The 18,067-nt window shown below is 40.3% G+C and overlaps 1 protein-coding gene and 1 long non-coding RNA gene across 3 annotated transcripts in view; one reads left to right on the plus strand and one right to left on the minus strand.

Annotated features, from left to right (window-relative positions):
* Window positions 1-18,067, plus strand: part of CRHR2 (corticotropin releasing hormone receptor 2) — a 151,668-nt gene that overhangs the window by 11,998 nt on the left and 121,603 nt on the right. For both annotated transcript variants that reach the window (XM_064703825.1, XM_064703823.1), the window contains exon 2: window positions 3,396-3,489. In XM_064703825.1, the coding sequence (XP_064559895.1) occupies window positions 3,396-3,489 (94 nt within the window). The remainder of the gene's footprint in view (window positions 1-3,395; window positions 3,490-18,067) is intronic.
* LOC135443001 (uncharacterized) lies at window positions 12,372-17,686 on the minus strand. Its single transcript, XR_010438748.1, has 3 exons — window positions 17,616-17,686; window positions 15,685-16,337; window positions 12,372-15,477 (listed from the first exon to the last, which is right to left on the minus strand). It is a non-coding gene; the product is annotated as an uncharacterized LOC135443001 (long non-coding RNA).

An 18,067-nucleotide genomic window follows, 5' to 3' on the forward strand; every position in this document is an offset into this window, starting at 1 on the left:
CCTCCATGGACTCACCTTGGGTAGCACAAGAGCCCAGCCAGGGCTGCACCCAAGATGAACCAAAATGGCCCCAAAATGCACGAGCGCTCCCGGGCTCTCTCCCTGGGATCAGTTCTGCTCCATTTGCACCTTGCAGTTCATTGTCCCATTCCAGCTTTAGCCCAGGCAGTCCCACCCTGCTTGTTTTTCTCTCTCCAGCCCACGGGGTTTGTGCTCCTGGGCTGAGATTTGGATCATTTGTCCTTGGTGCCCAGCTGGAGCAGGAATTGTTTTGTCTCCCTGCCCTGTGCACAGAGCTCACCATCCCCTGATATGAAGCTCAGAACTACATACTGAAGCAGCACAGAACCTAAAAAGCTAAAACCTGAGGCATCATTTGGGTTTGCCTGCTTTAAATATAGTATTTTTTTAAAAAAAATTTTGTGCACAGCAAGGCTGTTGACTGTGGTTAGCAGAGAGAAAATGAAACCAAAAGTAACATAATCTGTGGAAGGCACTATTCCCTCCCCAGCCAAATTAACCTGAGCTGACCCTAAGGCAGATGTGACATTTAACCTTTCCTATTCCTGCCCAAGCTGTGCTCAGCTTGACCTCTGTGTGTTCTTCCCCACCGTCCTGGGGAGGGCACAGCTGAACACGCGGCGTATTTACAGTACATGGCGATGGCTTGAGTTTCTTCTTTGAAGTGAGGCAATGCTTTTGGCTGGGAGGTGGCAGAGGGGTGAGGGATGGAGGGGCAGAAATGCCTCTGCTGTGTCAGCTCACGTGCCTGGGTCTGTCATGGGACGTGGCCACTGCACAGTCTGGGTTTTGGGAGCTCCGTGCCTCGGGAGGTGGGATCTGTACCTGCCTTTATCTCCCTGACCTGACCATGCATGGAGGGTTTGCTATGGGAGGCAGGAGTTTAGAGCCTCCCTGGATGTTGGAATTTGAAAGGCAGGGAATTCTTAGAACTTTGGGCCTGTAAGCCAAAGTTTAGAATTAAACACGAGATTTGATCTGACTTTAGAAAAGGCTTCCAAACTTAGGTGCTAGAAGTGAAAATGTAGATTTGTAGTTTAAAGCAGAGGTCTTTTAAGTATGTGAAAAATGCATGTATTTTATGCAAATATTTTTGCTTTTTGCAAAAGTGAATATTATATGTGTTATATTAGAAAGTAATGCTGTATTAATTCTCTTAAATAGTGTGCTAAATATAGTTTTAGGTTACAACAAAATGTTAAAATAGAAACTATGCTATGTAAGAGACTTTTTAAAGAAAGGACTCACACTGAGATAGCAGCCACAGGACACCTGAATCTTTCAGAGAAAGAGAATTAATTGCTCCATTATCAGGAGAAATGAACTTCTTCCTGCCTCGCTTGGGCAGGATGATGCTGTCAGGATTCAGAGGAAGAAGTTGACAATGATCAGACAAAATCCTGTGTTTGAATGGAATTTATGCATCATGTATGAGGTGTATGAATATGCAGCAGGTTATTGTTTTTAAGGGTTAATCCTCTGTTAACGTGGGTCCTTTTTCAGGAGTGTGCTGCCCAGAAAAGGTACCCAGATGTCCATAATTCTTTGTTTCTGTTGTCTCATATTGTCCTAATTCAAATTATCCAAATTATTATTACTCTAATTGTATTACTATTTTTATAACCATTTTATTACTATTAAACTTTTAAAATTTTAAAAACAAGCTATTGGCATTTTTCACAAGTAGAAGAAAGTTTAAAGTTTTAGAGTACAGTACTGTAAGTTTGTGTGTTATAACATGATTAATTTAAAAATGCTTACACTGTGCTATGACTCTGTAAAACAAAATATTTAAGAATTAGGTGAAAAATATAAATAGCTTTAGTTAGTGGTGTTTTATTAGTTGATACATTTTTAAAAGGTCTTGTAACTAGAAGTCTTGGGACTTTTTGAGTTAGGTGGTGAAGATGTGAGCTAAACTCACCTTTCCTACCTATGTAAAAGATAAGAAAAATAAGTCACATTATCTGAAACAACTCAGAAGTCCGGTCTCTAGCTCATTCAAAATTCTTCGCACATCCTCACACCTGGAGGAGAAAACAGCCCCTTTGTGGAGTTTTCTGTATGAAAAGAATGAAGTCTGGGAAAGGCTTTCTGTTTGTACTTCAACACTTCCTATTTTATAAAATAACAGCAAAGTGAGAAATCGGTAGAAAAAGGTGCTGTACAAAGAACAGTTGTTCTTTAGACACCAACATTGCTGATGGATTCTATTGTCATGAGCATTTACCCTCCTTTTTATTAAGCTACAGAGAATTCAGTGACATAAAATGGGTTCCTCAATCACTTCACACACCTTAGAGCACTGAAATAAAATATCAACCTTCAAGGAGTAGGGTTGTTTCTCTGAGTAAAAGCTGTCTGAATTTTGTTGGAGTCGTTCTGTGTAAACAGAAAAGCAAAGGCATTTCATGTGTTACCATGGCTTTATATCCCCCTCAGAAAGATTTTCGGCCAGTTTCATAGATGGAAAATGGAATTTTCTGTCATTGCTTTGTCACTCCTGAATTTTCCTGCCACATTTCATTCTGCCTTTCTTAGAGGGCTTTCCAAGAGCTTCTCTTGCTCCAAACAGGATCCCAACTTGGCTCTCTATTTTGGTGTGGGTTTCTCTCCTCTGTCTGCACTGGGAGCTTCATTTTGAGTGTGAAAATTAAGATATCCCCATTCATTTTCAACTCTGTTTCCTAAATTTTACTTGGGATTGTACTGTTACCTTGTACTGAACCTGCAGCTTTTTCAAAGTGCCCATGTTGGCATTACTGCTCTTTCTCACTTTAATTTTCCCTCAGTAGAAGGTTCAGTCCTGAATGCTGAGGGTCAGAAACTTGTGTGTCTTCCATTGACTGAAAAGAGCCACAGGACACATTACAGGGATGCCCAATTATCTTATATATTCCATGGAAACACCTTCTTCAAGTCTTCTGAGCTGCCCTTTGCCAATTGCTGTATCTCTTGAATGTGCAAGGTATTTTTGGCACCCATATACTAATTAAAAGTTCACTAAAAAAACTCAACACACAGATCTTTAATGGGGTGTGATTCAATTCTGCTATTTCAGGTGTCTCCTTTCAGGTGAGACACAGTGGATCCTGAGCTTTGTTAAAGGCATTGAGCAGCTCCCACAAGGAGAGATCCAGAACAGGTGGTAAATTTGCACTGATTAATTTTCTGCATTAATCAGGTGAATTCCATGTGATGCCCTGGAGCTGAGCAAGTACAACCACAAACCTTCTATGTCAGGGGGTGTCTGGACCTGAGTAAATCCTGAATGGGAACTGCTCTGAGACTGCTGGGGGCTTGTTGTACTCATGAATGAGAAAATCTGTTCTGGGCTGCTGCTTTACCTGCTTGGTTCCTTTCTGTTTCTCCAGATAGTTCTCCACTGTGAATCCTCTGTGAACCTGCCCTTGTCTGTGCTGCTGGAAAAGTACTGCGAAGCTTTGTCAGCCCGCACCAACGTCACAGGTATTTATTCCTCCATCTCTTGGTGGCTTCTTGTTACTGGAGGATCCATTTTCAAAGTGTCCTTGCTCCAGGGAACATCTTTTCCTGCTGAGATAAACACACTGTCTCCAGCCTTGGTTTTCCCTTGGTGACAATGTGCAGTGTGGTGTGACAAGGAAGGAGAACTTGGAATTTTACACACCTGGAGAATTCTACACATCTGGAGTAATTCCCTTCAGGGGAACTACTGACAGCTCTTTCTCATAGTTTAACCTATTGAATTAACTGTACTTACTGACTGATGTTATAGTTGAAAATAAGTGTATTTGAAATGTCTTCTCCATTTATCCAGACCAGTTTTTAGAAGCAGGGCAAAGCACTTGTCTCTCTTGGCTAAAATACACCAGCACAGAAATGATGCTGTAAGAGATGTGAAACTGGATCCAGCTTTGTTTCAGAAGTGGGAGAAGCATGCTCAGAGCCACTCCTCTGCAGTATGACTTGGGGATGTGTGCTGCAAGGATCTGGGGGAAAAAATACATTTGTTCCCTTCCTCTTCACTTTCTTTTTCCCCTTGGTGAATATTTGTGGAGGGAGGAGCTTAAAATATAATGTAGGTATTATGATTCAGCCAGTTCTCCATCCCTGGAGAAATGGCAAAGGAAACAAGGCTTAGGGAATTAAAAACCTTTCTGTAAAATATGTTGGATCAGTGGTGTTTTATTCTGACTTAATCTATTCCTTAAGGACAATAGGCTGATCTAGAAATCAGCCTGAAGTGTGAAAGTTGTAGTGCCTTAACTGCCTCTCAATTTGCATATAAATGGGTGTGTTGACCTGTATTATGAACCTGCCCCAAGCTCTGCCCCTTGCTGCCATTGTGTTCCAGGGAGCAGCTCTGCCTCGTGTAGCAGGTTTGTTTACATCAGTTTAATGACCATCTCTTCCATTCCTTACCTGGAAACAAAGGGAAGATAAATGAGGTTCTATATTTGGACCTTTCTTTTAGGTGTTCTTTGCCTTTTGAATGTGTTTGTAAATATTATCGTAAAACTTGCCATTTATTCATGAAGTGTTTTTCCTTGTGCAGAGCTTCTATTTTAGAAAAAAAACCCACAAATTTTCACGCCAGGCTGTCTTAGAAGTGAGCAAACAATTTATTTTTCAGTTGTTGACAAAATATAATTTTCTGGGCTGTTTATGTGATGCATGAACACACAGCATATTCTCCAGTGGAGTGTGGCTACTGGAACAGAATTTTAATGGGAAAAGGGAAGGGAGAAGCTACAGAAGCCTCTATTCCATTCCACTATCTCTGTGAGGTATCATTGATCAGAGGTAAAGCAATGGAAGTTGATTTTTATAGTCAGTGCAACCTGCAGCTTTTATAGAACAAACTTTCCTATATTGCTTTAAAATCCTGAGAACCTGTACTGTGCCTTGAGAGTGGTTTTATACAGGTAATAAACCCCAAATACAGTAAACCCCAAATCTGCTTCATGGTCACCTCAGGTACATGAGGTGAACTTGGGACACCTTAGGGACAAAAATTCACTTTTTTGCTTAGCATGGAGCAATGTTTTTTTCTCTGTGTCATTGGTCATCAAGAACATGGTGGTTCCCATGACCTGTTGTTTTTGTGCTCCATGAAAATTGGATCTTCCAAACAGTCTGGGCTGTTCAGCTATGAGCATTCTCATTAAAAATGGAGGTCTGCAATATGATCATCACCTCTTCATGGTCAGTAGAGCTCTATTGGTACAGTTAAAGACCAAAGCACCATTTAATCCTAAATTAAAGTCTAAAATGGAGCAGAAATGAAATGCTTTTTCTTTATTGGGGTCCAAGCATAATGAGCTTCTGGAACTAAGTCTGCTGTAATATTTCAGTTTCCAAAATGAGGTAAGCTGTGTTGCAGCCCTCATTTTGAGCCTGATAATGACAAGGATGTGTCCCCCAGGAACATTGGTGAGCTCCATTCAGCAGAGTGGATGGAGAGAACCAGAGCACAGAGCCTGCAGTGTCTGAGTCTTTTCTCTGGCTCCTGTTCTTTGACATAGTGCAGATATATTCTAGAAGGGGAAAAAAAATCAAGAAAAGAAACCCAAGGAGAGCCATATTGAACAATCTTTATTTAGCTGGGAGAACAGTAAACATTAAGGTTTGTAATTCGTTATCTTCCCTGTTTCTTTTCCAGAAGATGCTGTTAATTAGTCCAATATGTTAATTTCCTCCTCTTATAATTACTAATTTCACCCCCAAATATGTTCACACTAAGTATCCCAAACAGATGGCATAAAATGCTTTTGAGAATGTAATGCATGGGTAATTTCACAGAATGGCTGAGAGAATGACATTGTAAATTCATTCTGAAACAATTTAAACTAAGAAATACTTTTTCAGAGTTGGAAAGCAATATAACTCATTTTCTCTTTTGGGCATTTTTTCCTTAAAAAATCCCTAGATGGCACCTTCAGGATTGCTTGGATTCAGTTCTGAGTGTGATGGTGTTGTCAATGAGTGGTTTAGGTCATTACAGAATCACCATCGAAGCCATTAGCAGAAGTATGTTTAGCATGAATTTGTGAAAGTGTGAGTTAGCAAAGTTCAATGTCAAGGTCCACTCTATCACTTTTTACATGGATGAATCACAGAGAGGAAAATCAAGTTAGAATTGATATAGAATGATTTACACAAAGATGAAAAATGCAAAAGGGTAGAAGGGACCCTTCAGTTGAGTCATGAGGGTCAGAGTAGACCTCCCTTGCTTGTTAAACTCATGACAGAAGCTTTGGTGAAGCTCAGTCCAATCTTAGTCCCAGACCTGATGAATGGTTTATCTAATCTAAAGGATTACAGATGTAATTAATTAGCATCACCTAAAGCACCACCATCAAATGTATCCCAGCTAAAGGTGATCTTAATGGGATGTTGTAAAAACACCAATTCACCACAGATGGAATTTTTACACAGCTTCTGAACCAGCAACAGTCTGAGGTTTGCTCACGGTTTTTAGGTGGATTGTTGGAACTCTGGATGCTGGAAATTTCAGACTTTCTGTGCTGGCAGGCACTGACCCCCAAGAGAACACTGCATTGACCTGAGGCCATGGAGAAAGCTTCCAAAATTGAATGATAAAACTAAGATTATGAGTGTGTCATTTCATTAGAAGTGTGTAATATCACATAGTGGAAAACTTAGAGTTGAAAGTTTTAGAATATAGTAATATATGTGAAGCAAGATAGAAGTTTTAAGACAGTAACTGGTCCTTTTTCACCTTCTTCTTCATGGATTTGGGTGGTGGTTTGTAATTAGACAGAAAAGTCTGCATTGCAGGACATGAATAAAAAGTAAAAATAATTTAAGTGTCGTTTCTTAATTGGATAGTTTAGCCTTAAAAGACCTTGTAAGGAAAAATAGTTAGCCATTTTGTAACTTATTAGTGAAATACTGCAAAACTCATGCCTTGTAAGACTGTAATATAGATAAGAAATAATCAACATCTAAGTCTGAACACGAAATATGGTCTCGAGAGCTTCAATCCCAAACTTACCAGAGGCAGAAAAGAAACCAAAACCCAACAGTGGAGTACAAGATTTTTAGCAGTTCCTAATCACTGACAAATTTAACATTTGCAGAGGCTGTCAGTAGAATTTATTACAACTACAACAGTCAATCACAGAGCTAAGGTGGCAACATTCATACTACACTTTCTGTAGGTATCTAAATTTCCATCCTGGCCACAGTCTGGGTAAGTAATTCCTGGAATTTTTAAAATTCCAGTAACAATGGAAGGTCAGGAATGTTCCAAGGCTGTCAGGGAATGACTGAATATTCCCACTGTCACTCCCCACCCAGCATGGTTTCTGCTCCCACCCTGGACACGCTGAAGTCCTTGATATGGGGTCAGGGACACTTCACCAAACTCATTTCACAAAGACCATGGCCTAGCAGGAATTCCTGGGATCACAGAACAATCCAGAAGAGATCTGGATAATAGGGGAAATGCACCACACCAGATGGGAAGTGTCTTTGTGTTTGTATACCTGAAAAAAAAAATTGTATTTAATTATTACTTTACTTTCATATATAAGAGGAATTGGTTGAAATGGCAGAATTTTTTTTTATAGGACTCAGCTTAGGATGTTTCTAAAGTTGTAATTTCCTGGTCTGGTTTGACTAGAATTACAGTGATACCCAGCATGAGCAGGTGGCTATAATTCTATATTTGTGTGTGATACAGGCACTGAGTTACAGCTTGAATTTTTATAGGAACTTAGAGAACACAGGTCCTCAGTTCACACTGATATTCCATGCATTGTGGAGTGTTTTTGCATTATTCCCCTCACATCCCTTGCCTTTCCCATCTAACATGTTTCCACAGGAGACTGCAAGTCTTGGCTTGCATCTGATCCTGCTTAATTTTGATCTGCATGGAAATCTTTTGATCCCCCTATTTGTTCCATTGACACATTTGACCTCACAATCTTTTAAGACCTTGTCAAAAGATAATTCATCTGAAAACAGAAATCTTTTGAAAAAATAAAAAATCAACCAGCATGTGGATGGCCAATGCTCCTGTGCCTTATCAGTATACAAATCATATTCTCTGTTTTTCTTCTCTTTCTTCCCTTTCAGTCAGTTTGAAGGTTGCAGTTTGCATTTATGGTGTATAAGTGTATTCAGACAACCCAGTAAAGGAGAGGCAGAAAATCAGATGTCGTGCACTTCATTTCAAGAAGTCCTGGGATGCACTGAAAGGAAAAATGATTTGTTCCTCCTGGTGACTGGATCCTCTTGAGCTGGGGGCTGGTTCCTTGCCCTCACTCTGGTCACTTTGTAGTGAAAGGCTGTTGTCTCCCAGAAATGGTGGAAACACCCTGATTCTGAGTGGTGCAGGATTCCACCTGGACAAATCCAGGCTTACACTGCTCCTGCGTTGTTTCCTGTGTTTTCCAAGTCTCTCAGGAAGCTGTGGTTTAATGAAAGTGTTGGTGGATGTGGGAGGAATGTATCCATGGATGGATCCACAGCTCATCAAAGATGCTCATCAAGTCTCCAATTACCTGACATCACTTGGAGTTTGCCATCATTTTCCCAGTTGCTGGGACAGTGTTTTATTCTAGAGGCTCCTCACAGAACTGGGAATGTATGAATAGTGTTGTTCTTGGCTGGCTTGTTGGTTTTAAATAATCAATTTCAATCATTCTTGGATCAATGATCCTTTTAGAGGATGAAAGTTTTATGACACACAAGCATATTTGATAATTTACTTTCCATCCCCAACTGCGAAGGTGAGCCCCTCTCTGCTCCAGGGGTTATTTATTTCTGTACATCACACCATTCTGTTTCCTGGAAACAGAAGATTTGCCATCATTACATCCCTAAATATCCCTCCAGGGTAATGGGATGGCAGCAATTCTCTCTGCTTCCCTCCTGATTTTCCCAGCAGGCCACATCCATGAGCAGCCCCATTTGGAACGAGCCTTGGATGGGCGATTTATTTTCACAGATGCTTTCACTCCCCTGGCATCAGCCTGCTGGCTGCAGCTCCCCACGCTGCTCCTGCAGCTGCCTGGGGGCCAGGTCACATCCACAGCACCCAGTCACTGCTCCCAGGCAGAAACATAACCTCAGACATCAATGTGTGCACCATCACCACTCCAGCTGGGCACCAGCAGCCTTCCCAGCGCTTCCTATTTTCAGATGTTGCAACAGCTCTATTTAAATCGAGGTGATGATGTTGGTTTACTTTCCCACTGCCCCAAATGACATACCAGGCAGTCTAGCTCTGCTTGCTTGTGCTTCCCAAAATAAAGTTGACAGTGCTGGGTGTTGTTGAACAATTTGTATTCCTGCCCTTATAATTTTAAAAACTTGCATTTTTTTTTTTAGCCTGGTGCTGTTCCAAACTGAGGGTATGGAAATCCTTTGTGTATTAGGAAAGTATAGACAGTCCAACAAGTTTTGTGGTCCACTAGAGAGGATTATTTAGAGTAATAGAAAAATTTCATAATGCCAAGGTTGTGGGTTTTATCCGTGTATGACCCATTCACTTAAAAGTTGGATTGATAATCCTTGTGAGTCCCTTCCAAATCAAATTATTCTGTGATTTAGATTGGAAAAGGCCCTTAGGATCATCCAGTCCAACCACTTATACAACACTACCAGGCCCACCACCAAACTATGTCCCTAAGCACCATATCTAATTTGTACATTTGCTGTAGACACAAAATATTTATATGGTGTGACCGTGTTCACAGGGGTCCGAGGATGAGGGAAGAGACAAGGATCTGACTCCATGTTTCAGAAGGCTGATTTATTATTTTATGATATATATTACATTAAAACGATAATAAAATAATAGAAGAAAGGATTTCATCAGAAGGTTGGCTAAGAATAGAATAGCAAAGAATGATAACAAAGGCTTGTGTCTCAGACTCTCTGTCCAAGCCAGCTGACTGTGATTGGCCATTAATTAGAAACCTCCAAAATAGGCCAATCCCAGATCCACCTGTTGCATTCCACAGGAGCAGATAATCAATGTTTACATTTTGTTCCTGAGCCCTCTCAGCTTCTCAGGATGAAAAATCCTAAGGAAAGGATTTTTCGTAAAAGATATCTGTGACAATATGGGGTTTGGAGTTTTATTTTTTGGGTAAATGATTTATGGATGAGCTAGGTAAATACATCTAAAGGTTCCCACTTTTATTCTAGGTGTCCAGAGGCTGATAAATTCTTCCAAATCTAAAACAACAAATCTCTAAGCTGTGTAAAGGAGGCTGTAAAATCTCAACATGAAACATGTTTCAGTAAGAAGTTGCCCCAGTGTCTTGACCCCATGGAAAAGTGTTTTTGCAGAACTTCAGTAAAGCATCAAAGGAAGTAATCTGCCATCTGATTTTACAGTACACAGAAATGTAAAGACTCTGGGAAGATACATTGAGGTTTTTTTTTCATATTTCAGAAGTTTTTTTCATATTTCACCTCAGTCCTGGCCCTGTCACCTCACTCTGGTGCATTCCCAGTGTCCCCTCAGTAGTGACTGTTACAATGTCCCACTCTATCAAATATACAAAATATTTGAATTTATACAGTTGGTACAGTAAACACCATTTGCTAAAAGTGGTTTCTAAATGAGATAGCATTTTTTTCACACCTGATAGATAATAATACACACTGTAGCAATTCTCATTTTGTCGAGTTCCACAGAACAGATCGAGTGCCTTTTCTGTTCACACAGAATCATCTCAGTGTGTCTGCTCCTAAATGAAAACACCCCCTGTCCTTCAAATCAGCATTTCTCTCTGGGTTTGGGGGGTGATGAGCACTTCAAGGGTTAAAATAACACTGTGGCAAATCTAAGAGTGAAGCCACCAGAGTGGTACTAGAGGGAACTGTTCTGAAGTATGGGTGGTTCAGAGGATGTCCAACATCTGCAGAGCTGCAGGATCACTATTAATAGGAAATGGGAGAGATTGGGTAGAATAAGCAAATTTTTGTTGTTGTTTCTGATTTCAGTTTAGTGCCCAAATGTGGGAAATGGATTTATAGAAAATTCTCAAAGCCTGACAGAAGGCTCACACTGTGTGTACATCTGTATGCAAACCTTAAGATAAGAAATGCTGACTTAGGAATGCCTGGAATAGGACAGACATTGTTGAAAGAGAAATTGAACTAGAAGCAAGTTTCAAAGGGTGGCCTTGCAAATAAGACTGGATACTTTGGAGAAATAGAAGTAGGAAAGATGTGTTTTAATAGGATCCATGAGGGGTAATTTTAGATAATTGGCTTTAAAGCATTTACAGCATGATGTAAAAGCTGATAGCTGATAGAAACACTTATATCGTATTGTAATTAGGAAATAGTTGGCTTTTGATGTGATTGTGATGTTCTGGGTCAGAAAAGAGCTTAGTCCAACACCCCTGACTGAGTTAACTCTCCAGGTTAGTAGTGAGCCTCTAGTTGTGCTCTTGCTGACACACAGTTGTGGCCTCACCTTTGTCTCCCTGCTTTGGACAAAGCAAATATTTCCATGCTTCTTTTGAGGGGTGTCCTGACCACACTCAGAGCCAAATTCACCACAAAGCCAGACCAAGGTGAGGCTGAGCTCCATCCATCTCCCTGTGAGGGTAAACTCTGTGTGTATAAAACTATGCCTTCTAGTGCTGCCTTCCTTCAGTACCAACTACTGACAGCCAAAAAAGAGGGTGACCTTCCACCCTCTGTTCTTGGTGTGTTCCAGATGTGCCCAAAGCTGTTTGAGGATCCAACAGTGGCTGCTTTGAGGAAGAGGAAAGGAAAAGTTGCTTCATACTTGCAGGTGCTGTTCTGGCTTATCCTGGACTAGAATTTGAACATAGAAATTGGACCAGAGATTCAGCTTGAAGAAATCACCTGCTGTAAAGTTTCAGCTAGCAGCTCCTTGTTTAACTCTTGAGTTGTATCACTTGGTTGAACTTTGATGAATAAACTCTGTTATGCGGGGAATTCATTGGCCTTGGCCAGCCTTGAGATAAGAACATTTTATTGTATAGTCATAGAACTTCAGAATAACAGAATTGTCTGAGACCTTTAAAATCACTGAGTCCAGCCCTTAACCCAGCAGTGCCCAGTCCACCACTAAACCCTGTCCCCAAGTGCCACATCTACACCTTTTAAATACCTCCAGGCTGGTGACTAAGCCACTTCCCTGGGCAGCCCACTGTCCCATGTACACAAAAATAATAGTAAGCACTAAAGCTTGTCAAAGTGCAAGGCAACCTGTAAAGCTCCAGCTCTACATTGCTCAGCTTTCTTATTCCATTACCAAATAAGAACTAGAAGGGTTATTTTTTTCCCCTCCAGGCATTCATCTTACTTGTTAAACTGTCAGAGGGTGGGCACTGGCTGTATAAGAAAGAGATAATGGAAAATGTTAACATGGTTTATGTAAGCCACTTGGACTTGAACTGTTCAACACTTCATGCCCTGTGCATCTTTTTTTGTAGCAGATTCATTCTCTTTGTCGTGCTACTGCTGTGCATAAATGGTCAGACAAAAGGGTTGTTTATGGATGCAGATATTTCAAGTTGCACATACCAGTAGCTAAGAGGTGACACAAATGAGAAACAGATTGCTAAGGGTATAAAATGCTGGGTGGTCTCAGCTGCGCTGATGTAGAACAGGAGCCTGATTTCAAGGCTCCCTGCTCACCCTCTGGACTCTCCACCTTTTGCAGATATCCCCAAGCATTTAGAAGCTGATCTCTTGCCTGCTGTCACTGTGAAACACACAGGGAGTTATTACCATGCCAGAGAAACCTGGTCCTGTATCAGGAAATCCTCTGGGATGAACATGGGAGCTGGGAGAGTGCTCATTTATCTCCCATCTCTGTGTTGTTCCCTAAATATCCACTGCTGGAGACTGGAAGATGTAGTAGGTAGACCCTCAGGCAGAACCAAAAGGGCTGCCCTGGTATTTTTGAACAAGCCTGAGGTTTTTTTTATTTATTGAGTTTAAAGGCAGCCTAAGGCCTGCTCAGCTGCAGATGCCTACTTTGCAATATCCAGAGTTACAGGAAATTAATCATTCCCCTAAGAACCTGCTCTTTCTTTGAAAGTATCCCTGAGGTAATTCCACAGCAGGTGGGAGACTATTACTCACAGCCTCCTGTGTAAATAAAGGGGAAAGAGTTAATATCAGAAGTGAGATGTATTTGCAATTTTGCTGTTAATCTGTTCAAGGAGAGTGCTGCTGAGTTCATCCCTGTGGACGTGGGTGTGAAATCTTTAAATGAATCCTCAGCGTGGAGCCATACCTCAGTGGGCATCAGCTCTTTGAAATTTGTATCAGCTAAAGACAAGATTTCTGACTAAGATGGGGAACTTCTTATCTGAGAAATTCATTGAGAGTTATTAAATATACCTATACCTATAAATGTATAAAAATGTACACATATAAGTATGTATCAGTATCTGATTATTTTAGAAAACAAAACTCTCATTATGCTGAAACTGTCCTTACAGTGACCACTGGGTAAACTCAGTTCTAGGATTTAGGAGTATGATCAGTATTTTTTGCTGTCTTCTCTCCAGAAAAATGTATCTATTCTCTTGTTTGAGTTAATTTAAAACTTTGCACAGATCTCCATTTTCTTCATGGATAAATAAACTCAATTTACACATTTATTTATGCAGGATGCTCACCAATTTTTTTTCCTCTTGTTATGCCTAGAGGTTTTAAAAGTCTTTCTTTTCAGAGGAGGGAAATGCTATTTCAATGCCACTGTTGCCACCTAAAATGCTTGTCACTTCTGCTTGGGTGAGTGCCCAGTTCACTCAGATGTGGCTGCTGTTCTCTCACATTGTTTTGATGGATTACTGGTCTTCTTTTATTTAATTTCTTATGAAACCTTCTCACATCCAAATGTAAAAAGCAGAAAAAATACAGGTTTTTTAGGTTGCTGTAAAATAGCTTGTTGTGCTACAAATCTCTGATGTAAGTAATACAGAAATTCACCCACTAGATCTACTTTTTAAAAAAGGAATTATTTTTTACATGATGACAGTGAAAATTAATGTAGCCATCCATAATATTAAATTTCAGGATGTTATTTCCCCTACCTGGAGGATAAAATTTTATGACCATTTTCAACAGGGAGACAGAGAGCTCAGGAGCAGCAGTTGAAACATGCATAGTAAAAATTGTTATGTCTTCTATTTTTCTGTTAAAATCATCAGAATTTTATCAACATCCACAAGACAATGAAATAAACATGTCTGATTGGGGAAAGCACACAGTAAAGGAGAAATCTATGCAGCATTATGTGGTAACCTTGTTTTTCTGCAGTCCCATAGTCCACAGATGGAACAAGCAAAGAATACTTGATTTTTGATCTGCATTGCAGATTTCAGAGCACTTTGTCACTTTTTATCTCATTCCAGGAGGCCTGTGGTGTATTATGTGAAGTCCACAATTCTGCAGTTACTTCTTCCTTCCAGTGTTACAATAAACAGAAATACTTTGTTCTGGTTAACTTTGTGTAGATTAAAACTTAAAAAACTCATAGCAAAAGCAGAATCCGTGAAAGATGAGGGGTGGATATTTTTACCTCTGTTCTATGTATGGTGAAAGATGAAATTATTTGCCAAGAATTCAAAGGAATATCAGAACTTAAGGCATTCTCACTCTGCAGGCTGCCTGCAGTACTCGGTTGGGCCTAAACCCAGAGCAATTAAAAGCAAGCAGCTGACATTTTTGCATTGCAAAAGTTTTAAATATTCTGTGGTAGCCTGGCAAGCCCACACACAACCTGAGAGCTTTCTAATTGATTGGTGCAACTGCTCTTGCTTTTAGCTGAGTCTCTCAAGTGTTGATATCTTCATTTGATCTTCCTCAGAGGTGAAGCTCATCGTTACAGTCCATGCTGAGAGAATGGATTCCATTTGAATTTTTGTGGCTGTTGGGAAGTTCCAGGGAACAGAGGTAATTACTCTGGAGAAGGGAGTGAGGTGATCACAGTGAATAATGCAGTGACTGCTAAAAGCTCAAGTAAGGGCAGTGGAGGTAACTTGTCCAGAATTAGCCAGAGCTGGGTTTGAAATTCCTCTCCCTGCACCACTCTCTTCCTGTATGAAATATCCCACTTAACATATTTTGATGTGGAGAAAATAGGTTATAAATGTTAGGACACTGACAGTGGTGTGTTTTGTGCTGCAGAAACACCTTTATGCCCTAGAAAAGATGGTATTTAAAAGGTTTTATAGAAGGTGATCAGCATTAGAAAAACATCTGTCCTCTTTATCTGTGCCATGGATACAGTTGCTTATTGATATGGGAATGTTAATGGGGGATGCTCTGGGCGTGTTTATAGGGTCAATATATTTGCTTAATTAATTAATAGGCAAGGTGGGCAAGGCTGTTATGGGTGAGGGTAAGGATGTTGGCAAGGCAAAATCCTTACCTGATCATGTCCAGCCTTTGTGTGATCTGAGCAGTAGCTGGAAAGTCTCAAACATGGGATCAAACCTGACAAGGAAACTGAAACACAGTCCAAGTGAGTTAAAGCAAGCTCTTGAGTCACTTTGGTCCTGGCAGACCTCACTGAATATTGCAGAATATTCTGGCACAACACCTAGGAGGGGTCAGCTGTGGGATTTACCTCAAAGAGAATTTGCCCAAACACCTCAGCACACGCAGTTACAGGGTTTAAGGTGGGACAGAAGTGCTGCTAACCTTGTTACCATGACAGCCTTTGGTCTATCCAGTGCTTCTCTTCCTGGAATCTCTCAGCCTGTCCATGAATAAGCAGCAGAAGCTGAATTCCAAAACTGTTGATTTCCCTTCATGTCAGTGCTGTCTGAGTCAGTGTTTTCCTTCACCTTCTATACTCTGTTCCTGAGACAGTAAAGATTCAGTGCTCATTTGGGATTTCACCGGCTGAGGAGGGGCTTAGCAGCTGGGGCACAGATGAGTGTGTGTCTTTCCCTCTTCTCCACACTTTGCCTGTACTCTCTTTCCTCTTCCTTCCTGCTCCTTCCCAAATTCCTCAGATGTAAGACATCCATCTCTCACTCCATCTTCCTATTTCGACCATCAGGTCCTCCTCTACATCTTGCTGCAGATTTCTAGGTGTCCCCACCAATCCTTATTCACCTTACGGAGCCTGATGTGCTGTTGGGAAGATGGAGGTGGTGGAGATGAGGTGGAACAGGATCTAGAGCTGGACTTTGCTCTGAAAATCAGGGTATCTGGGACTTTTCAGGGTTTTCTTCTCCTGCTGCCATTTCTACACAAGTTCAGTGGTCCAAGACTTAATGGAGAAGCAGCTGCCACGGGATATTCCAAGAAAAATCTTCTTTCAGTTCCCCTGATGTACTGAGGGATTCCTAAGGAGAAAATACAACTACAGCCAGAGTGTTTGCTGTTCCTTTCTGGTTAGGAATTTCCAACACAATGGCAATAATAATATAAAATTTCCCATAGGTAAAAACAAACTTTAAAACATCTGCTTAAAAGCTTAATACTTCTGGTTGCTAGTCATTGCCTAAGTGAGAGTCAACTGAATTTTACCTTTAGGAAACTCCAAATCATGCAGATTTAGGAATGTGTTTCATTTTAAACAACTACTGCTAGAGATTAAAAAAAAAAATCTTGATTTCCATAACTGTAAATATTTTCCTTTAACAGGGGAAAAAATTTTACAAGCTTGGAAAATCCATTTATTTAAAAAAAATCATATTAAATCCATAAAGGAAAAAATGCCCTTAAAATCAATTTCTTTCCATTATGTCTAATCAGAAAATTATTAGAAAGTTAGAGGCTTGTCTGAGTAAATGCAGAGATTTCCACACTTTAAAATAATGAAGATAAAACTCACTCTCCACTGTGGATGCCTGAAATTAGGAGAGAATAATCCTGCCCCTCATTTTTATCCCCCTATTCTCTGCTTACATTCATTTTAGTGCAATTAAGGTATCATCAACATTTTGCAGCCTTGGGCATGCCTTTTTGTCTGTTTCTCCAATAAACTGAATAGTAAATATCCAAGGAAATTGCTGTTCTGAACAACAGGGGTTCAATTAGGAAAAGCAGTAAGTTCATTTTGAAGAATGATCCTAGAATTACTGGAATCATTTGTGTGGAAAAGACCTTTAAAATCATCAAGTCTGGCTATAAATCCAGCACTGTCAAGCCCAGCACCCAACAATGTCCCCAAGTGCCACATCTACAGAGTGACTCTGCTCTTCCCTGAGCCTGGCTCAATGCTTCCAGCCCTTTTAATGAGGAATTTTTTCCCTAACATCCAATCTAAACCTCCCCTGGTGCAGCTGGAGGCCATTTCCTCTTTTCCTATCTCTTGCTGTTTGCCATATAACATTTGTTTTCCTTTGCTGTGGGCTTCTGCTTCCACAATTTGTGTGCCACTGAAGACCAGTTTTGGTGATTCATAATGAAGGAATCTACTTTAATGCTGAAATAACAGCATTTTTTGTGTCATCAGCACACTTTGGTGTAGATTATGTAGTTCAGAAAGGTAAAGGAAGGGGCTGTTCAGATTTTTGGCTCCTTAGAACTGGAGTGGTTGTTAAAGCGTGTTGTCATTATATTGCAAGAGTTCTATTGTCATTACATTGTAAGGGTTCCATATTACCAGAGTTTCATACCTCCTTGATGTTTCTTGTAGGTAGCTTTTCCAGGCCCTGATTCTTCTTCATCCTCACAGCAGCCAACTGACTCCAGATCCCACCAATCCACTCTTTTATAACACTCTTCTGATGGGCTACAGCTGCGGCCTGTTAACATCAGGCCTGCTCCTAATCCTTAATAATCAACCCAGCTGCAACTCTTTAGGGGGGAAGATTACTTTCTATACTACCTTTATTTACATATGTTCTATCCCCCTACAATTCCCCCTTTTTCTTTTAATTACAGACTTGCAGCATTTCTAGAAGCACATGTTCAAATAAATTAACATTATGACACATTCATATATTTCATTCAGAACTAATAGTTATACAAATGTTCAACATATTATAGTACAAATATATTTCTAAGTGTTTGTTCAGTTTTATAGCTTTTCTCAGTTTGCAAAGTACTTATGTTCAAAATCTTTTAT

This window comes from Zonotrichia leucophrys, chromosome 2, assembly GCF_028769735.1.
Source record: "Zonotrichia leucophrys gambelii isolate GWCS_2022_RI chromosome 2, RI_Zleu_2.0, whole genome shotgun sequence".
NCBI classification, from domain to species: Eukaryota; Metazoa; Chordata; class Aves; order Passeriformes; family Passerellidae; genus Zonotrichia; species Zonotrichia leucophrys.